Genomic DNA, 23,019 nt, shown 5'->3' on the forward strand with positions numbered 1-23,019 from the left:
CACTTGTTGCTTCTGAAGTCTCAGCCAATCATGCCCCCGGGCATCTTCTGCAAAGATGACACATACGCAAGAAAAAGATGGAAGCAAGACCAGTACCTTGCATATTTATTCTGGACAAGATGGATGCGAGAATATCTTCCACTTCTTCAGGAGCGTCAAAAACGGCTGAAACCCAGAAGAAACTTCACGGTGGGAAATGTAGTGCTGTTAGTGGACGGTTCTTCTCCCCGCAACTTTACGGTAATGGGGAAAATAGTTGAAACTTTGCCAGCCTCCAGCGGAACGGTGCGGAGAGTGAAACTGAAGACCAAGACCAACACTCTGAAAAGACCTGTAAATAAACTATGCCTGTTGAAAAAAGCAACGTTGGAAGAATAATAAAGGAAGACAAGTTGATCTTTACACAAATTTAAAGTTTAAGTAGTTTGGCGCTTAATGTTTTAAGTTTATAATTGATTAGTCCTCCAGCCTAACAATTAGGGCCTGGATAATGTAAGAGCCAGTTATGTGTAATTCAATTGTGATGATAATTTGGTTAAAAAGGTGAAACATGGTGAAAATTAATATTGGAATGTAATAAGAATTCATAGTAATTATACTATCTAAAATGCATAATTTAATAATTTATAAAATTTAAAGAGATTTTTTTTTGTTTGTTTGTTTTTTTGGCTTGCGGCAGTATTACGTCATGATGTCATTAGTTCGTACATTTAGGTCAGATTGCAGTTATAGAGGATGGAAGCAGCACAGTTTTTTGACCGAGTTATATCGAGTCTATTGTACCTTTGTATTTTCGTTTTGCATTTATTCAGTAAACTCTTTTGAAAGAAGATTCGGTCTAATTCGCATTTTTGCAAATACTTGTTCATGAACTAGCTGCAAAGGTGGTACGAATGGTACGCCACTACAGGGGTCTTTATCTTTTTAAGTAAGACTGAGATGGTGGCTTGGCAGTGTGGTGGGCAAGATGCCAACCTGTAACGATTCATTAAACATCATTAACAATAAAGGGGAAAGTTTGTCCGTGAATGTCATAAAATTCCGCAGGAAAGCCATCGGGTCCAGGACTCTTTTCATTTTGCATTGCCATTAGAGCGCCTTTAAGCTCCTCGACTGTTAATGGTTCATCTAGTCTAGCTGACATTACAAGATCAATAACAGGAATGTCCAAAGGTCTAAAGAAATTGTTTAGCTGACTCTGAACATCAAATAGGCACTCGGAGGTATAAAGTAAAGTGTAGAAGTCCCTAATTGGTTATTAATGGCTTGAGGATTTAAAGTAATACCAGTATTAGTTTTAATTTGCGTAATATTTCATGATGAAGCTGATTGACGAATTTGATGAGCAAGCAGCTTACTGGGCTTGTCTCCAAATTCATAAAAATTGTGATGTGTTTTTTTAATCAATTCTACAGCCTCCTTAGAGGACATAACATCAAACTCTGCCCTTTAAATGAGCAGGTCTTTAAGTAGATCTGGGTCCGGTGAGTGTGCATACTTAGTTTGTAGCTCTGCTATAGTCTTAGTGAGGGAAGTGCGTTTTTCTGCTGTAAACTTAGTTTGAAAAGCAGAATAAGATATTATCCTCCCACGTAGAAAGGCTTTACATAATTCCCAAATTGTTGATGCAGATGTATCAGAGTTAACATTTGTGTCAATGAAGAGATCAACACTATCATTGATAGCTTTGATAAAGTCAGGTTCAGTGAGAAGTAAGGGATAAAAGTGCCAAGGGGAGTGTGACAGAGGTTCGCCTGGGAGTGAAATGTCCATTACGACTGTAGCATAGTCGGAAATTACAATAGGATTATAAAAGCATGAACTGACTGCGGAGAGTAATTTATCATCAATGAGAAAGTAATCTATTCTAGAAAAGGTGTGATGAACCTGAGAGAAAAAAAGAGTATTGCCTGGCATTGGGGTTGAAATAACGCCAGACATCAAAAACTACATACTGCTCCATGAACGTTTGAATAATTTTAGCAGATTTTGATGCAACATTTTTACTAGATGTACGTTCAAGGGTAGGATCAAGGCAACAGTTAAAGTCTCCCCCAAGAATAAGTTGACTGGAGTTCAAATTGAAAAGAGCAAAAAAAAATTTTTTTGAAAAAGCATTCATTGTCCCAGTTAGGGCCATATACATTTGCCAAAGTCAGAGAGAAGCCATCTATTTTACCTACAACAATTACAGTATAAACCGTCCATTCGGGTCAGATATAACCTTGGAAACAGAGAGTGGAACTGATTTATGGACAAGTATAGCCATCCCTCGGGCATTATTTGTAAAAGAAGAATGATACAGCTGACCCACCCATCCAGTACGAAGTTTAAGATGATCTGAAACATTAAGGTGGGTTTCCTGTAGAAAAGCAAGTTTAGTGTTCAGGTGTCTCAGGTGAGATATAAATTTGTGACGTTTCACTGGAGAATTGAGCCCTTTAACATTCCAGCTAACACATCTCAAAGCACCACCTGGAGCCATATAGGTATGGGGGGCAAAGATAGTATAATGGTGCTCAGGCAAAAAACATGCCCATCTGACCCGATGTCTCTGAGAGATAGCTTAGATCTAAAGACTGGTGTTACAAAAAACACAAAGGAAGGGTTAATAACTAGATTAGACATAATTAAATCCAAATAAAGCACACAAACAACAGTTGACAAACATAACACAAAGTACCTAAACAAAAACAATCTACTTCCTCTCTCCATTGGGCAGTGTGATGCGAAGTCTAGCTGGAAAATGTAATGCTGGTTTATACCCGCCCTTGTACAGCTCGTTAATGGAGCTTTTATACTCGGCCCGCTGTTTGACCACCTCAGGACTGTAGTCGTCATATATGCGAAGTTTATGGCCGTTTATGTCGTCTGCGAGCTTCGCAAATAAACAGGTCTTTAGCTTAAAAGCGGTGGAATCGCAGGATAACAGGTCAAGGCCTCTCTCCTGGAGCAGGATTCAGAGCGAGGCTCCGATGAGCCCGATCCAGTTTGGGGGACGAAGCAAGAACGTCCTTGCCGAAAGTGTCAAAAATATGATGGGAAAAAAATATGGTTGGGCGCGGACCTTCAATCTGCTTAGGTAATCTAATGATTCTAATATTCTGGCACCTGCTGCAACCTTCCAGATCCGCTAGTTTAGCTTTAAGAAGGTCTGCTTTTAAACTACAGCTTGCGCTTTCAAGTTTTTGAAGACGCTGATCAGTTTCAGTTGCGTTATCCTCCAGCGAAGTAATTTTTTTACCAAGATTAGCAATTGAGGATTTTATACTGACCAGTGTAGATGACAACGAGTCAAAAGATGACTTAAGCCTCCGAGTGGCGCAGTGGTAAAGCGCTCGCCCTATTATCCGGAGATCGCTGGTTCGAACCCCGGGTGATGCTGTTTTCCTCTCACAGCCGGGGGCACAGAGAGAGCTGATTGGCCGAGCTCTCTCAGGGGGGAGGGATGAGAGGAACTTGTGCTCCCACATTAATCACGGCTCTACAGCCAATCAGGGGCGTTTGTGAGCTCGCACACACGGAAGGAGCGGCTAGTGCTTTCCTCCGAGTGTGTTACTCCGCCCCTAACGGTGCGTGAGCGAGCAGTTCGAAAAGATGCGGTCGGCTCGCGTCACGTGGTTCGGAGGAAACACGGGATAGCTTTCGTCCTCCCGACTGAGTGGTTGTAGTAGCCTTGATGTGTGTGGGAGCCTCCTAGTGACGGGGAGTAATTGGCAAAAAAAAAAAAAAAAAAAAGATGACTTAAAATCGGTTGCAAGGGCCGTTCGATGCTCGTCTAGCAACAGGCTAATCTCGGCCATAGTAATGCTACTGAATGGAGGAGAATCCCCGTCCTTTTCTGCAGTTTTCGACCTTGTCTTCGACATGTTCTTAAAGTAAATCAAACTAGGAGAGCCTAATACTGGATATTGGGAACTTAATGCTCGAAGTGTTGAGGTTTAATAAGTTAACTAAAGAGTTATTTGTGGGAGCGAGCAAAACGCGTCTATACCGCACGCCTCATACCGGAAGTCTCCCGGGGTGCATTCCTAAATTCAATCTGTCTGAATCTGTAAAAAACGCCAAGTTGGAAAAATCATGTTTTAGGAAACGACACCTTTTGCATCTGCAAGTTAAGCTTGGAAGCAAAACTCATTACCCCTCCTTATGGCCACTCTGATCATTTTGATTCAAGCATATTTCCTCACACATTTCATTCTCATTTCTCTAATCGTCTTTTAATTCTGTAAAGCTGCATTGCGATGGTAACCCTTGTTAAAAGTGATATATAAATAAATCTGATATTACTAAACAAATAGTCTACAATAAATGACTTGTGCGTTATGTGATTATATATATATATATATATATGTGAATATAACTGATCGGTTTCTGTAACATGCGGTGTAAGAGCATGTTACAGCATTATATGAATAAAAATTTGTTATATCATACAGTATTTGTTGTTTTGTATAGATTTTTTAAATGTTTAAATAAAACATTTCAGAGTATATAATTTTTTGTATCATCTGTTTACAGTGTTAGCTGATTTTGTGATTGAGACCCATGGCTTACATTGAAATAATTTATATTAGTAGTAGTAAGCCAGGCTTCAGTAACCTTGGACAAATCACAATATAAGCTCTCCCTCTCTCTCTCTCGTGCACACATACACGCACACACACACACAAACATAGCACATGAAATCACGTAAAACCAAAGGAAACTAGGGCAAAAATTATAAGCAGTAAAAAATACAGTAGTATACAGTAGGCATTGGCTGATTTAGTGATGAGACTCATGGGTTTAATTTATATTACAACAACTATTATTATTACTAGCAGTGGTAGTAGTAATCCACAATATAAGCTCTCTCGCCCTCTCACACACAATTCAATTCAATTTTATTTATATAGCGCTTTTAACAATGGTCATTGTCTCAAAGCAGCTTCACAAAGATGAAAGAAATTCAAAATAATAATAATAATAATAATAAATAAATAAATAATAAAAAATATATTAATAATAATAATAAATTGTGTATGTGTGAGAAAAATGTGTCTAGATAATAACGAGACGAACGAATGAAATTTCTCTGATGAGCAAGCCAAGGGTGACGGCGACAGTGGCAAGGAAAAACTTCCTGAGATGGCAATAGGAAGAAACCTTGAGAGGAACCAGACTCAACAGGGAACCCATCCTCATTTGGGTGATAACAGATAGAGATGATATAACACCATGTGTGTTATGCAGCTGAGAGTACAATATAACAGAAATTCTTTAAATTAACATGAAGTCCAGTTCAGCACAGGGAGTCAGTAGGTGCAGAGGGCAGATGGGGTCTGGATCACTGGGAGCACAGGAGCAGGATGTGTAGCTCCAATCATAATAAGGCAGCACACAGCACATGAAACTGCGTAAAACCAAATGAAACTGGATCGCGGCTTTAACCATTTTGCCACATGGGAAATTTGTGGGAAATTGTGGGGTTCGCTGACTGCGAATGTGCACCACTTTGTCCATAGGTGTAAAGTTGCATCGTGTTAATATGCAATACATCGTGTCAATATCGCTATACATTGTAACACATTGTGTTAAAAAAAAAAAAAAAAAAAACACTCTTAATTACTTATGACCTTTCGTAAGAATAAAATTACTAAAGCCCATACTTAGCCTAGTTATTTATATATGTAAAACATATTGGTGCAGAATTAAAATACATTTCGGCTGACATTCAAATGTTTTTATATTATTATTTTGAAAGTATTTGAGAGTGGCAGTGGCCCGATGTCGCATGCATGAAAAGCATAGTTCGGGAGCGGTACTCTGTACTGTATATATGTATCTCCAAGATGACAAACTTGATTTAATCATGAAAATATGTGGACAATGCAAGAGCTGCAGTTAACTGAATCAGTTACTACACCACCTGGGGGGATTATACAGCATTGCAACCATTTTATTAAAAATTAAAAAACAAAGGGGCGTTTATAGGATGGGGCTTCGTTCACTGCATCATCGCGGGGGATCATGTTCCATGCATGGACAATTCAAGGAATTGTCACGGATAGTTCAAGGTCCTTTCACGGACCAGCCAGCTGTTTAAAAGTGCTTCATCTGTACCTTAAGAATACTTTTTTCCTCTCCTTCAGTATGCGTACGTAGATGCTTATTAAAAGAGCTGATTCGAGAAAAATTATTTCCACACATAGAGCAGTAATACGGCTTCTCGCCAGTGTGAATACGCTGATGTTGCAGAAGAGTGCCGCTTTGAGTAAAACTCTTTCCACACTGTGAACAGTGAAACGGTTTGTTTCCAGTGTGAATGCGCCGATGTTGTTGAAAATCGCTTGAATTACTAAAACTCTTCCCACACTCTGAGCAGTAATACGGCTTCTCCCCAGTGTGAATGCGCTGATGTTTCAAAAGAGTGCCGCTTTGAGTAAAACTCTTCCCACACTGTGAACAATGAAACGGTTTGTTTCCAGTGTGAATGCGCTGATGTTGTTGGAAATTGCTTGAATTAATAAAACTCTTCCCACACTCTGAGCAGTAATATGGCTTCTCCCCAGTGTGAATACGCTGATGTTCTCGAAGAGTGCTGCTTTGATTAAAACTCTTACCACACTGTGAGCAGTGAAAAGGTTTGTCCCCTGTGTGAATGCGCTGATGTTTCTTGAGAGAATCCTTTTGATTAAAACTCTTCCCACACTGTGAGCACTGATACGGCTTCTCTCCTGTATGAACGCACTGATGTTTCTTGAGATAACACTTTTGAGTAAAACTTTTTCCACACTGTGAGCACTGATGCGGCTTCTCTTCTGTATGAGTGCGCTGATGTTGTTGGAGATGACATTTATAATTGAAACTCTTTCCACACTGTGAGCACTGATGCGGCTTCTTCTCTCCTGTATGATTACGCTGATGTTTTTGGAGAAGATATTTATAAATGTAACTCTTTCCACACTGTGAGCACTGATGCGGCTTCTTCTCTCCTGTGTGATTGCCCTGATGTTGTTGGAGAAGATATTTATAAATGAAACTCTTTCCACACTGTGAGCACTGATGCGGTTTTTGTCCTGTATGAGTGTGCTGATGTTGTTGGAGACGATATTTATGAATGAAACTCTTTTCACACTGTGAGCACTGATGTGGCTTCTGTCCTGTATGAGTGCGCTGATGTTGTTGTAGAAGATACTTATAATTAAAACTCTTTCCACACTGTGAGCACTGATGTGGTTTGTCTTGTCTGTGGATGCGCTGGTGTGCTGTGAGATACTTTCCTTGACTAAAACTCTTTCCACACTCTAAGCAGTGGTGAAGGTCTGTCTGAGTTTCTTCTCGACTGGTCATAGTACAAAGAATACGGCTTTTGTTCTTCTTTATCTCTGGTTAAGGAAAGAAAATAGAATTCATCATCATGAAAAATACAAAACATTGTACAATAGCAATATATAATGACTTATTTAATTTTATTCAATAATTATAATTGAATGTATTATTATTATTATTATTATTATTTTCTGGTACTACGGACACTATTACCTAAACAGAGCTCTATGTGAGATCCAGTCAGTAAGTGTTTAGACTTTAACTTACCTCAGGATCAGTGAGTTAATCCTCTCCAAATGCTGTTTTTAATTGAACTGATTTAAGATTCTCTGTAAAACTGCAGGTAGAAACAGCTAAATGTAGAGATTGTTTTAGCTTAGCTGGATAACTAGGCCGTCCAAGTGGCACAACGTCTTCAGCTCTTCTTCTCCTTTGTCTTTTAGTTGGGTGTTTCACTGCCCCCTACTGGACTGGATGGTGAACAGAACCATTAACAATCTATTCACAGTGGGTTTTATTCTGTTCAGTACATGGTTGCCAGGGGAGCGGTTTTCCCGCACAATTGGGCTATTTTAGAAAAAGAGTTGCGGGAAAAATACGGAGTTGCGGGTTGCGTTTTTTTTGGGCTACATTTATAATGTACCGCGACCGCAAGAAAATAAATAAAATAAAATAATTGTGGACAAAGATAAGAGGGAACCTTTTATTAGTGGGTGTTGATCCCCGGGACTGAATACTTGGCAACAAACGCTGCTGCTCGCGAGACGCGAGTAGGCGCGCGCGCCACAGGTGCTTTTGACATCACAAATCAAGCATCATCATCACGTCACTCCATGAGAGCGTTGTGGTCAGAAGCGTCGGTTCGGTTGTCTGTGGATGAACAAGCAGCATTCTAAAATGTCAGGTAGGGGAGAGTGAGGTAAGATGAGCCACTTTTTACTTATGTTGCCCTGGATGTGAGAAAAAATGACACAGAAATAGAATGATAACATATTCCTTTATTTCAGGATGTCTCCTTTCAAATGTAATGATCAGAATCTATGTCTGATGAAGCTATCCAAAATAATGACCTATAAAAAAAATGCTTCTGTGGTTCAACTTGCCCCAGATTAGGGGTAAATTGAACCTAGTCAGTGGGTAAACTGAGCCATCTTGGGGCAAACTGACCATGTAGTTTTTAAAATGTAAAACTGATCATATTGTGAAAACAAACCATTTTAACAGTTTTAAACCTGTGAGAACAAACCACCAGTTAGTTTTTAAACAAACCACCAGTTCAAAACCATCTATTCAAAAGAACTATTCAATATTCCAACTATCAAGGTTGCAGGGGAATATGAACTGTTGCTCCCTCCTTGCAGTTCCTCCAGCCTGTTGAGGTAGCTTCTTCAGCACATCATTGCGTGGGAAAGATGCCTTATCATTTTCCTTGAACACAAAGGTGGGTTTCTTACTGCCAGTGATCCCTCGGATTCTTCTGAGAAATCTGGCACTCACTTCGTTGTCTGCAAAGCTGTCAATCAGGCCAATGTAATGGTGGCTCCTGGATTTGGATGCAAATCTTACGATGACAAAGTCACCAACTACCAGATCTGAGACATCTGGTTCACTTCTTTCATCGCTGGAACTCTTATACTCAGAAGTGTCTTCAAATGGGATGGGGACATCACTCTCCTCAGAGCTGCTTTCCACTGCAATTTTTGTCTGGGTTTGTTTCCTCTTCCGCATTCCTTGCTTTTTGTGGGTTATTTCTGTTTTGCCTTTCAGTTTATTTTTCCTTTCTTCATGGGCTCTCTCAATTGCCTGCTTTTCAGGTGTATCAGTCAGGATTCGTGTCTTCGAACACTTTCGATTTGTTTGTTTCCTGGGCTGCTGAGTTTTGGGAGTTTTCTGAGTTTTTAGCTCAGCAGAAAGAGAGGCTGAAACCACAGGTGCAACACCTTCAGCGGCAGGCTGCTGCTCCAGGTTGGGCCTGTCTGACACCATGGATGGCTCAAACTCTGCATCAGAGAAAATATCTCTGTTGTAAAGGAAAATCCCAGTGGCTCTAAATCCCAATGAGATATTTCGTGGTGTCATTGCTGACATGAAAGCATCATTCACACAACCAGCAATTTGGTATATGCTGGCAGTTTTGCCTGGGTTGGACCTCATCCAGCCATCAAGAGCTCTGTTGTAATAGGTTTTAAATGGACCATACACACACTTATCCAGAGGCTGAAGGCGATGGGAAGTGTGGGGTGGAATTGTGAGCATTACAATACCACTTGTTTTTGCTAGGTCCAAAGCCTTCAGTAAAATGTGGGCTTCATGGTTATCCATGATTAGCAGCAGTGGCAGGTCAGGGAAGCACTTGGTCTGCTGAACCAGATGTTCAAGGAACACAACAAAGACATCTTCACTGATCCAGCCTGATCAATTTACCCCATAGCCTTTGGATCACTTTGCCCCATAGCCACCATTTTGAAAAAAAACGGGCTAGCTTAGAAATTTAGGCTAATCTTTAGAAAACTTATTCAGATGATATTATATATTAGAAAGCCACCAACATGTATAATATATCATTTTAGACACAGATACATTTTTTTTGATATTACAGTCAATTTACCTGATATGCAGAAATTTTACTTTGACAAGCAAAAAACATTTTTTTGTGTAAAACAGACTTACCCCTTCTCCAATGTGCTCCTCTTTAATATAGCAGGATGGAAATGATGGGTGCTTCCTGGATTTATGGTCACATGACAAAACATGTACACAGTTACCTAGATACAAGGGGTGGGTCAACTTACCCACTGGCTCATCTTACCTCACTCTCCCCTAAATGGGGAAAGTATGGAAAGTTCCAAATGATGATAGAAAAGCGTTCTGGAAATGTGAAGTAAGAGCTCACCACGTTGATCTGCTAGCTCATGCTGCGACTGAAAAATATATTTTTAAAAAAATTGCGTCTCCTTTCTCAAATGCCAGAACATTGTTTAACACAGGCAGTTCCTTTCTAAGAAATAATGCACCTGTGAAAGAGGCAGAGTTGAAGCTGGCTGCCCATGTTGCTTGTCACTCAAGCACTTACACTGTTGACCCCTTAGGAAGTGTTGTGAAAGAAATGTCGAAAAAAGGCATTAGTTTACATCGAACGAAATGCACAGCACTGATTAATTCAGTGATAGGACCAGTAGTACATGAAGACCTTTTGGAGGATGTAGGAAATGAACCATACTCTCTTATTGTTGTACAAGTTAAGTTAAGTACAAGTTAGTACTTCTGACTAGGGTCAAAAAATATCAGAGAGGACATGTTCTTATTTGACCTTTATTGTATGAGATTGTGTATTAAAAAAACACAGTGTGTGATATTAAGAATTTGGGTAAGACAAAAGGCCAATACTTTAAACTTAAACTTATATAAGTTTATTTTAAGGCTCTTTGTGGGAATCCAGCCGTTGTCTAATCTGAATGGACACGGAAAAATTGGGCTAGTTTTCATTCCATTTGGGCGGATCTTTTTCTCTAAATCTTACCTCTATCTGCATCTAGCGCCTAGACAAAGACTACACACTATTAGATTCAAAGATTTAAGATTCAAAGAACTTTAATAATCCCAGAGCAAAATTGTTTTGAGTTGTGGGAACAGTAGTGTGATAAAGTATTGTTGAACAGTAACTACTGACAGTTCATATCCCGTCGTGTAAACATTACTGAGAAGAGTGGTATAATTTAATGGCCATTGGGATAAAAGATCTGCTGTGGCGTTCTGTAGAACACCTGGGGCCTGATGTATAAACGTTGCGTACGCACAAAATAGTCATAGAAATATGCGTACGTATTTTTCCACGCACATATCGGGATTTATTTTTAAAAAAACTTGGCGTAAATAAGTGCGCACCGTAAGGATGCTCTTGACCGTGCGTACGCATTTTTTTAGAAGAGTATGTGTTTTGGCGACACCAACTGGCCCAAATAGCAATAACTATTTAAAATGAAAAACTTCTCACCTACATCACCCAATAAATCAAATTGCATCAACCTGAATTATCATTATCAGCATTCTTAACCAGGTTCAAATACTTTGAATTTACAATTTTTTTTTAAATGAATGGGCTATAAAAAGGTATGTGCGTATATAACATATCATAATGGATGCTCTAGCGCTGTTAGAAGACCTTGCTAATGACGCTCTACGGAGGGAGCGTGTTTTCAGAGACCGTGCAGATTTCCTTGCTCATGATGATGATTGGCTCTTAAGCCGATTTCGATTCCCAAGAACCATCTTCTTGGAATTGTGTTCTGAATTACGGCCAGGATTGGAAAGATTCTCGCGGAGAAACCATGCGCACATTAGGCCACTTGGCCACTGGTACTTTCCAGCGAGAGTTGGCAGACCGATCGGGTATGTTGCAGTCATCCCTGAGCCGTGTCATGCCATATGTACGCATTGGTCCTAGAGGAACGTTGTTTCGTTTCACTGTGTACTAACTGTATATGGTTGTAATGACAATAAAGCCTACTTGAACTTGAACTTGAATGTATGGGATGCCAGAGTGGGGATGGCACCCCGATACTTCTTTTTTCCTTACACGCAAGCTGAACAGGCCAACATCAAAATGCAATTTGCAGCAATCGCCGGTTTTCCCAATGTAATCGGTGCTATTGACTGCACTCATGTTGTAATAAAGGCACCATCTGAGAATGAATTTGCTTTTGTTAACCGAAAACATTTTCATTCTTTGAACGTGCAGATCATATGTGATGCGCATATGTCTCTGACAAATGTAGTTGCGAGATGGCCGGGGTCAACTCATGATTCCTAAATTTTGTCCAACAGTAGAGTAGGGAACAGTCTGCAAACAGGAGCTGTGCGTGATGGATGGTTTCTTGGTAAGTCGGCAACAATGCGCATGTAATTGTAATTGAGTAATGATGCAAATGTGTTTAAAGCATACCTTTTAAAATGTTTTTTTATTTTAGGTATAATTATAATCTCCAATGATAAACAACCCCACACTTATTTTAATATTTTTTAATGCAAAATTTTATATTAATCAATGCAAATTTTCAGAAAACAAAACATGTTTTATAGCATTTAAAAATTAAGTGAAATGTTATATTGAATCAATCTTGCCCTGGAAAAAACAAAAAGCTATCTGGAGGCTATTTTACAAGCATGTACTTTCTTTAAAGTATTCTTATAATATAAACCTCTGCCTAGTACTTGAAATGTTATATTAATTGTCCCATTGTATTTACATTCATTTTTCTGTATATTTTCTTTTAAAAAATTGTAAATGTTTTACCTCTCAGGAGACAGTGGTTATCCCCTTAGAACGTGGCTGCTAACTCCACGAACTAGACCCCCAACTGAACAAAAACATTGAAACGTTGCCGGACGCGTTCAGTGGTCGAACGCACTATTGGTCTGCTAAAAGGACGCTGGAGGTGCTTGGATACGTCTGGTGGCACAGTATTGTACAGCCCTACAAAGGTTTGCCGCATTGTGGTGGCTTGCGCAGTGTTGCACAACATTGCTCAAAAAAATGGTATACCTGTTCCATCGAATGCCTATCCTGAAGATAATGAACCCGGCCCTGGCCCTCCTAATGCAGTGCATAATGCTATGGCAATACAGCGGCGTATAAATGTAATAAATGGAATGTAAAAAGGGAAGTGAATTTAAACTTTTTATTTTTTCACAAGTTCTTTAGGTGAACCACTTATTTCTGACAAAATAGTTTTTATTTCTTTCAGTTCAGAACACACCGCATTAACAGCATGAACCATGTGACGTTGGGTCTGCATGACTTCTTCCGTCAGTACACGCCTTGAGTTACCAGCGGTCGGTGGTGGCACAAAGGATGATGATGATGATGATGCACTGGATTGCGCACAGGATGGGGTTGCTTGGGCATTTGATGATGGCGGCACTGGACGTTGGTGGAGGCACACAAGATGCTGGTGGTGGCACACAGGATGGTGGTGGAGGCAAACAGGATGGCGGCGGCGGTGGCACGTAGGAATTAAGCCTACATCCCTTGTCTACCCCACTTGGACCACTCACCGGGCTTGAAGGCATTCCTTTAATCATTAAAAAAAAACGTTTAATTAAATAAAGGTTGTATTGCATATCTGTAAATGTGTGAAATAAAATGTGCACTTGATGACTTGCTTTTGTCTTTTTAAGTTAAATTTATTGCATATAAATAAACAAGAAAATCGACTATTTTAATAAACGAATATCTTAAGGGCAGCTGCATCTATTTCTAGATTTGTCACTTGGATATTTTAGGACTTTCCACTTCCGCGGAATTTGAATTGGTTGATTTAAATTATCCACAGTAAAAAAGCAGAATTTTAAACAGACAAAAACTTATATAATGTGTAGATATATCTACTTACCATCGTCACCGCAAATCACATCCGTATCACCTTGGAATTATGGAAGAACTCCATTTAATCCTGTTTCTCCTATAATCGCACCCATCCTTGCATCAAAGGCTGAGAGGTCAGTGATTCCTTGACCACCACCAGTTGTGACGACACTGTGCCTATGTGCACATATTCTTTTTTTACGACTACTTTTAAGTCAGACCATTTTTTTTGTCTCTTGGACTGTGCGAGGCACCGAGGTAACAGCATTGACTGCTTCTGTTACTTGCTCCCATTCTAACATCTTTCTTTTATTTGAAATGCCCGCAGAGAGCCCACCAAATAAAACTTTTTTTCGGCCCTCCACCTCAGACAGCAGTACCTCCATCTCGCAGTCGATGAAGTTTCTTTTTTTTGCTTTTCGTTTCTGTTCTTCCATTTTTAGCCAAACAGATCAATGACAATTATCGGTCGTATTAATATGCAGGGAAATCATACATATTCAAAATAGGCGGTCTTAACCTCCAAATATGGTTATTTCGGGAGGAGATTGGGGTAAGCTATAAGCATGTGCACCTGCGCACAATATTCAGATAATTGTGATTTGAAATGCGAACCTTGCGCAGGTTCTGGCGTACGTACGGTTTTATAAATCTGAAAACTTTTGTGCATACGCAAATTCTGCCTTATGTGCGTACGCACACTTTAAGGATGAAATCTACGCAAAATTTTATACATGAGGCCCCTGGTCATAATCAGTCTCTGGCTGAAATTGCTCCTCTGGTCGGAGAGAATACTGTATAGGGGTAAGAAAGGATTGTTCAAGATTGTGTGTATTTTAGACAGAATCCCCCTTCTTGCCACAAAATCAACAGAGTCCAGCTCCATGTGTCTTGTGATGAAGTGGGTCCTGTGAATGTGCACCACTTTGTCCATAGGTGTAAAGTTGCATCGTGTTAATATGCAATACATCGTGTCAATATCGCTATACATTGTAACACATTGTGTTAAAAAAAAAACCTAATTACTCATGACCTTTCGTAAGAATGAAATTACTAAAGCTTTGTTTGTATTAGCGTTTAAATTACATAACTTTTTCATTTATACAATAATAATATTAATAGCAACTAGTTTTTACATCTTCCTACTATTTGGCTTTGCCTTTTTCTGCTCTTATTGGAGGACGCGCGAGTTTCCTCGTTTAAAAACAACAAACGGAATCCAGCTCAAAACAACTAAACTCCGACTCAGGTACGATATAATGTCTAATATTCAGCTTGTTCAGTGTGTAGAGTGCAGGATGTTTAGACATTCTTCCTCCGTCGTTAGTGGTAATTTTACTTGTGATAGGTGTGTGTTAGTGAGCACTCTGACGGAGAAGATATCAGCGTTAGAGGAGCGCATCCAGACTTTAGATAGGGTTAGAGAGAGTGAGAGCAGCGTTATTCCCGTAGCGGACAGTCTGGGTGCCACAGGCGGAGATAACCAGCCCCCGACTCCGGCAGTAGAGCCCTCACAGCGGGGCAAGTGGGTGACGACTCGGCGGCATACTCGTTCAGCCAAAGCTAACGCTAATGCTAGCTCACCGGAGCACACCTCTTCTGCGCTTCACGTGTTCAACAGGTTTGCTCTCCTCAGTGATGCACCCACTGAGAAACCTGAAAGAGCTCTGGTTATAGGAGACTCTATAATGAGACATGTGAAATTAGCCAGGCCTTTAGGGGCGCCAGCGGCAGTGGTTAGGTGTATCCCGGGAGCCAGAGCACCGGACATAGCAGGTAATCTTAGGGCTCTAGGACAGCACAGGTTCTCCAAGATAGTGGTACATGCTGGAGCTAATGATATACGCCTTCGTCAGTCAGAGGTTAGTAAGAATAACTTAATAGAGGTGTTTAAATTAGCGAAGGCGATCTCCGATGGAGTAGTATGCTCTGGTCCCATCCCAATGAGACGTGGTGACATAGGTTACAGCAGGTTATGGTCGCTGAACCGCTGGATGTCCAGGTGGTGCTCTGAAAACAACATGGGCTTCATTGATAATTGGAAGACCTTTAAGGGCAAAACTGGCCTGTTAGGGCGGGACGGTGTCCATCCCACTCGGGAAGGTGCTGCTCTTATTTCTTGCAGTATAGCTCATAGTCTCAGAAGAGGCCTAGTTAATCGGTGACAATCCAGAGCCCAGGCCAGGGAGCAGACAGACAGGCTAAACCAACCGTCTGCTAGCTGAATAGAGTCATCACTCAGGGTTCATCATATTGAGACTGTGTCTGTTCCCAGAGCTAAAAACAAATTTCGAAATACTCAGAAAGTCTGTTTTAGTAATTTAATTAACATAAAGACCAGGGGTAGCTCAGTGGTTAAGGCATTGGACTACGGTTCAGAAGATCCCAGGTTCAAACCCCACAACCACCAAGTTGCCACTGTTGGGCCCTTGAGCAAGGCCCTTAACCCTCAATTGCTCAGATGTGTAATGAGATAAAAATGCTGGATAAGAGCGTCTGCCAAATGCCTAAATGTAAATGTAAATGTATCTGAAGCTAGGACTGTTAAATATTAGATCTCTTGCATCTAAAGCAGTTATAGTTAATAAAATTATCACAGATCAGGAGTTTGATTTACTCTGTTTAACAGAAACCTGGATTAAACAGGACGAGTATGTAGCTCTAAATGAAGCTAGTCCTCCTGGATACAGCTACATACACCAGCCTCGGATAACTGGTAGAGGAGGAGGCGTCGCAGTTATTCACAACGATAATTTGACTATTGTACAAAAACACGAACACAAATTTAATTCATTTGAAATTCTTTATAGTAACATAAGTGTATTTAACTATATTAAGTCAGCTCAGTCTATTCCGCTAATTGTCATTTACAGACCTCCAGGGCCGTACTCTGAATTTCTTAGTGAATTTGCAGATTTCTTCTCAAACCTAGTCGTTTCTGTAGACAAAGCGTTAATTGCTGGAGATTTTAATATTCATTAATACATAATGTATATTCATCATACACTTTAAAACAGACCGCTCGGAAATTAGAACGTAAATGGCGTCAAACTAAATTGTTAGTATTTCAAATAGCATGGAAGGAGAGCATCCTGAACTATAGAAAAGCTCTTAGTGTAGCTAGATCAACATATCTCTCCACTCTTATAGAAAATAACAAAAATAATCAGAAATTTTTATTTAATGCTGTAGTCAAATTAACCAGAAATAAGACCACTGCAGAAATCTCCACAACATCATGCAATAGTGAGGACTTCATGAACTTTTTTAATAATAAAATTGTAAATATTAGGCATAAAATTGAGGTTTTGAAACCGAACAATGTAATTGATGCAGATGTTAATCTAGCCATGTCAGATCAGAACCTAGAATACTTTACTCCCATTGAAGAGAATGAACTAATTTCACTCATCTCTTCTGCTAATTCATCAACCTGTATATTAGATCCTGTACCGACACATTTTCTTAAACAGATAGTACCAGCAATAACAGAACCCCTGTTGAGAATAATTAATTCTTCACTCAGCATTGGTTATGTTCCAAAATCTTTTAAATTAGCAGTTATCAAACCAATAATTAAGAAACCTGACCTCGACCCCTGTCAGCTGTCCAGTTACAGGCCAATATCAAACCTCCCCTTTATCTCTAAGATTCTGGAAAAGATAGTAGTGGAGCAGCTATGCTCATATCTACATAGAAATGGCATACATGAACTGTATCAGTCAGGATTTAGGCCTTATCACAGTACAGAGACAGCACTAGTTAAAGTAGTAAATGACCTCCTATTGGCCTCTGTTCAGGGTTGTGTAACTATGCTTGTATTACTCGACCTCAGTGCAGCTTTTGACACCATTGATTACGCTATTCTTCTTCACAGATTAGAAAATGTAGTAGGAATTAAGGGTACAGCCCTCTCCTGGCTCAGATCCTATCTGACCCATCGTTATCAGTATGTAGACTTAAATGGTGATTATTCTGCATGTTCTCTAGTGGAGTTTGGCGTTCCGCAGGATTCAGTTTTAGGTCCACTGCTTTTTTCCCTTTACATGCTTCCTCTGGGCAACATAATCCGTAAGCATGGTATTAGTTTTTATTGTTATGCTGACGATACAGTTATATGTCTCAGCTAAACCTGATGAGAAAAAACAGCTTACTAAAATTGAGCAATGTGTGCAGGACATAAGAAATTGGATGCTAATTAACTTCCTTCTGCTTAATCCGGATAAGACAGAAGTTCTAGTCATAGGACCGCATACAGCTAGGAGTAAAATTTTAGATCACACCTGTTACATGCCCGTGTGTGTGGCATGTAAATGTAGGCGTAGAGGCGCGGATGCTGGTGGCGGCGTGCACGCGCGCTCTTTTTCTCTCTCTCTTGCTCTCCCTTTCCTGCAGGTGGCCCCGCCCTGATTGGACGTGCGTGACGTGCGCCAGGATTGGCCGTCTTTGGACCTGCGCGTCTTTTTAAGATCATCGAGGGAAGCCGGAAGCGCGCGCTGTGTGATGTTGTTTTGGAGATTGTTGCTTGTGCTTGTTTATGTTAAAAAATAGAAAGCTGTTGGGTCGCGCCTGTGTTGTGAGTGTGTGGTGTGAGTTTTTGTTCTCTTTTGTTTATGTTAAATGTTATATGTTTGTAAATATTGTAAATAGTTATTTTTTGTTAGTTTATACATTTACATTTATGGAAGCAGTAGGGGTTGGGTGCCATTTTAGTTAGACCCGTTTTCTCCTGTTTTGAATGTTTAGTTAGGGAGTCAGTTTAGCCCTGTGTTTTTGGTTTAGTTTTTCTTTGTAGTTTAGTTAGTTTCTGGGAGGAGATAGGGCAGGGTTTTTGTTTATTGTTTTGGCCTTGGCCCAACCCTGAAGCCGAGAGCTTCCGGTGTGTGCGTGTGTAAAAATAAATAAAAGAGAAAAAGACAAACGTTGGTTTGGTCGTGTAAGATTTTATTATTTATTACGCCCTGGGACCCTAGACCTGGGGACGTAACACACCATAACTTTAGATGGCCTTTCTGTTCCATCAAATGCAACAGTGAAAGACCTCGGTGTGATTATAGATTCCAGCCTTTCATTTGAAGCTCATGTAGATAATATTACCAGGATAGCATTCTTTCACCTCAGAAATATTGCCAAGATAAGAAATATATTGTCGCTAAACGATGCAGAAAAACTAGTTCATGCTTTTATCACCTCTAGGTTGGACTATTGTAATGCCTTACTGTCTGGTTGTTCAGCTAGGTGCATAAATAAGCTTCAGCTAGTCCAGAATGCAGCAGCGAGAGTCCTCACTAGAACCAGAAGATATGAGCACATCACCCCTATCTTATCTTCATTGCATTGGCTCCCTGTGAAATTTCGCATTAATTTTAAAATACTACTTTTGAAATATAAAGCATTAAATGGTCTCGCGCCGAGGTATCTGAGCGAACTGCTAGTATCTTACGATCCGCCACGCCTACTTCGATCAAAGTATGCAGGATATAAGGATGCAGGCTGCTTGTCAGTACCGCATATTATGAAAAATATAGCTGGGGGCAGAGCTTTTTTTTACAAAGCCCCAAAATTATGGAATAGTCTTCCAAATAGTATTCGGGACTCAGACACAGTCTCAGTGTTCAAGTCCAGGCTAAAAGCCTATTTATTTAGCCAAGCATTTTTATAAATAGATTTGCCATACAAATTATTGTTTGTGTTTAAATGTTTGCTGTCGGTGTCGATTGTATATTGATCTGGCTCTGTTTTTTTGTTGTTGTTAAATATCAATAAAAATATATATAAAAAAAAAAATAGATTTGCCATAGGTAAAGGAGCAGATCTGGGGGACTCATGGACGTAGAGTATTATGGTGAACTGGTATGTTTGGATGCTGTCTTCCTCACTCTCATTGATCAGGTGATTGTTTGCTTTACATCTCAGGAAGCCCTCATGTTTGTGTTTCCTTCTGGCTTTCCCTTTTAGTTATGCTGTCATAGTTAGTCCTGCCGGAGTCTCTGCTTGCACTCTACAGTTAATATACATTCACATTATACATTGTGTGACTGTGACCATACCTTACTACCATCTCTCCTCTTCTTCTCTTTCCCCCCTCTTTCTCTTTCCTCTCTCCTCCTGTCTCCCCCTTTCACTCTTTCTCTCTCTCTGTTGAGCTACACGTCGTTGCCGAGCTGCCAGTGATCCAGACTCCTTCTGCCCTCCGGACCTGTCTGACCCATCCTAAAACCCCACTCCTGGCTGAAGATCTCGTCACATGGATGCCCCGTGTGTCTCTCTGGGATGCGTCTGGTGTCTGGGAATGATTCTCTCTACCTAGAAAATGGTTTTGGCCTTGACTAGTGTTGGCAACTGTTTCTCTGGAGACTTGACAGTTCGATAGTTCAGGACTGGAACTTCTTACAAGTCTACCTGGGTCTTCAATAACTACCTGGACTTCATATTAACATCAATTAACATCAGCTATTATAGCTGAACTGCCTCCCACCCTACACACTGTATAAATGCAGATCATTTACTGCTTTCTGTTTCACCCAAATGAGGATGGGTTCCCTGTTGAGTCTGGTTCCTCTCAAGGTTTCTTCCTATTACCATCTCAGGGAGTTTTTCCTTGCCACTGTCGCCCTCGGCTTGCTCAACAGGGACAAACTGACCATTTTGATTCATACAAATTCACATTTCATACAAACTTAAATAATTCTTTTGATTGTGTAAAGCTGCTTTGCGGCAATGAAAATTGCTAAAAGCTCTATACAAATAAAATTGAATTGAATTGAACTAAAGCCCATACTTAGTCGAGTTATTTATTTATGTAAAACATATTGGTGCAGAATTAAAATACATTTCGTCTGACATTCAAATGTTTTTATATTATTATTTTGAAAGTATTTGAGAGTGGCAGTGGCCCGATGTTGCATGCATGAAAAGCATAGTTCGGGAGCGGTACTTTGTACTGTATATATGTATCTCCAAGATGACAAACTTGATTTAATCATGAAAATATGTGGACAATGCAAGAGCTGCAGTTAACTGAATCAGTCACTGCACCACCTGGGGGGATTATACAGCATTGCAACCATTTTATTAAAAATTAAAAAACAAAGGGGCATTCATAGGACGGGGCTTCGTTCACTGCATCATCGCGGGGGATCATGTTCCATGCATGGACAATTCAAGGAATTGTCACGGATAGTTCAAGGTCCTTTCACGGACCAGCCAGCTGTTTAAAAGTGCTTCATCTGTACCTTAAGAATACTTTTTTCCTATCCTTCAGTATGCGTACGTAGATGCTTGTTAAAAGAGCTGATTCGAGAAAAATTATTTCCACACATGGAGCAGTAATACGGCTTCTCTCCAGTGTGAATACGCTGATGTTGTTGGAAATTGCTTGAATTACTAAAACTCTTCCCACACTCTGAGCAGTAATATGGCTTCTCCCCAGTGTGAATACGCTGATGTTCTCGAAGAGTGCCGCTTTGATTAAAACTCTTTCCACACTGTGAACAGTGAAACGGTTTGTCCCCTGTGTGAAGGCGCTGATGTTTCTTGAGATAATCCTTTTGATTAAAACTCTTCCCACACTGAGAGCACTGATACGGCTTTTCTCCTGTGTGAACGCACTGATGTTTCTTGAGATAACACTTTTGAGTAAAACTTTTCCCACACTGTGAGCACTGATGCGGCTTCTCTTCTGTATGAATGCGCTGATGTTGTTGGAGAAGACATTTATAATTGAAACTCTTTCCACACTGTGAGCACTGATGCAGCTTCTCTCCTGTGTGAATGCGCTGATGTTTCTTGAGATAACACTTTTGAGTAAAACTCTTTCCACACTGTGAGCACTGATGCAGCTTCTCTTCTGTATGAGTGCGCTGATGTTGTTGGAGATAACATTTATAACTGAAACTCTTTTCACACTGTGAGCACTGATGCGGCTTCTTCTCTCCTGTGTGATTGCCCTGATGTTGTTGGAGAAGATATTTATAAATGAAACTCTTTCCACACTGTGAGCACTGATGCGGTTTTTCTCCTGTATGAATGTGCTGATGTTGTTGGAGACGATATTTATGAAAGAAACTCTTTCCACACTGTGAGCACTGATGTGGCTTCTCTCCTGTATGAGTGCGCTGATGTTGTTGTAGAAGATACTTATAATTAAAACTCTTTCCACACTGTGAGCACTGATGTGGTTTGTCTTGTCTGTGGATGCGCTGGTGTGCTGTGAGATCCTTCTCTTGACTAAAACTCTTTCCACACACTAAGCAGTGGTGAAGGTCTGTCTGAGTTTCTTCTTGACTGGTCATAGTACAAAGAATACGGCTTTTGTTCTTCTTTATCTCTGGTTAAGGAAAGAAAATAGAATTCATCATCATGAAAAATACAAAACATTGTACAATAGCAATATATAATGACTTATTTAATTTTATTCAATAATTATAATTGAATGTATTATTATTATTATTATTATTATTATTATTATTATTTTCTGGTACTACAGACACTATTACCTAAACAGAGCTCTATGTAGGATCCAGTCAGTAAGTGTTTAGACTTTAACTTACCTCAGGATCAGTGAGTTAATCCTCTCCAAATGCTGTTTTTAATTGAACTGATTTAAGATTCTCTGTAAAACTGCAGGTAGAAACAGCTAAATGTAGAGATTGTTTTAGCTTAGCTGGATAACTAGGCCGTCCAAGTGGCACAACGTCTTCAGCTCTTCTTCTCCTTTGTCTTTTAGTTGGGTGTTTCACTGCCCCCTACTGGACTGGATGGTGAACAGAACCATTAAGAATCTATTTACAGTCTGTTTTATTCTGTTCAGTAAACCTAAAATGTAGTTTAAAATGACAGAGATCAGTGATTCCTCAGTAATAGTTTCTCTTTTTCTCTAAATCTTACCTCTATCTGCATCTAGCACCTAGACAAAGACTACACACCATTAGATTCAAAGATTCAAGATTCAAAGAACTTTATTAATTCCAGAGGGAAATTGTCTTGAGTTGTGGGAACAATAATGTCAAAAAAGTTTTATTGGACAGTAACTACTGACAATCCGTATCCCGTAGTGTAAACGTTACTGAGACGAGTTGTATAATTTAATGGCCATTGGGAGAAAAGGTCTCCTATGGTGTTCTGTAGAACACCTGGTCATAATCAGTCTCTGGCTGAAATTGCTCCTCTGGTCGGAGAGAATACTGTACAGGGGTGAGAAGGATTGTTCAAGATTGTGTGTATTTTAGACAGAATCCTCCTCCTTGCCAAAACATCAACAGAGTCCAGCTCCATCCCCAGGACAGATCCGGCCCTTTTAATGACCTTGTCCAGTCTGTTTCTGTCTGCCACTTTCATGT

The 23,019-nt window shown here is 40.0% G+C and overlaps 1 protein-coding gene across 1 annotated transcript; it reads right to left on the reverse strand.

The window, feature by feature from the left end:
- Window positions 1-5,038: 5,038 nt before the first annotated feature.
- Window positions 5,039-22,386, reverse strand: LOC128531606 (zinc finger protein 420-like). Its single transcript, XM_053505636.1, has 4 exons — window positions 22,231-22,386; window positions 20,937-22,007; window positions 8,631-9,314; window positions 5,039-7,370 (listed from the first exon to the last, which is right to left on the reverse strand). Exons 2-4 carry the CDS (start codon window positions 21,970-21,972, stop codon window positions 6,085-6,087), a joined length of 3,006 nt encoding a protein of 1,001 aa, XP_053361611.1. The 5' UTR covers window positions 21,973-22,007; window positions 22,231-22,386; the 3' UTR covers window positions 5,039-6,084.
- Between the last annotated feature and the right edge of the window lie 633 nt (window positions 22,387-23,019).

This window comes from Clarias gariepinus, chromosome 1 (genome assembly GCF_024256425.1).
Source record: "Clarias gariepinus isolate MV-2021 ecotype Netherlands chromosome 1, CGAR_prim_01v2, whole genome shotgun sequence".
NCBI classification, from domain to species: domain Eukaryota; kingdom Metazoa; phylum Chordata; class Actinopteri; order Siluriformes; family Clariidae; genus Clarias; species Clarias gariepinus.

Excerpts from the sequence above, each read along its gene's own strand:
- LOC128531606 (XM_053505636.1), bottom strand. The coding sequence starts at position 21,972 with ATGACCAGTCAAGAAGAAACTCAGACAGACCTTCACCACTGCTTAGTG. Across the intron at positions 9,315-20,936 it reads TCTACGTACGCATACTGAAG|AGTTTGAGCCATCCATGGTG; the intron begins GATAGGAAAAAA and ends TCTCTGATGCAG. Across the intron at positions 7,371-8,630 it reads ATTCCCCTGCAACCTTGATA|AGATAAAGAAGAACAAAAGC; the intron begins GTTGGAATATTG and ends TTCCTTAACCAG.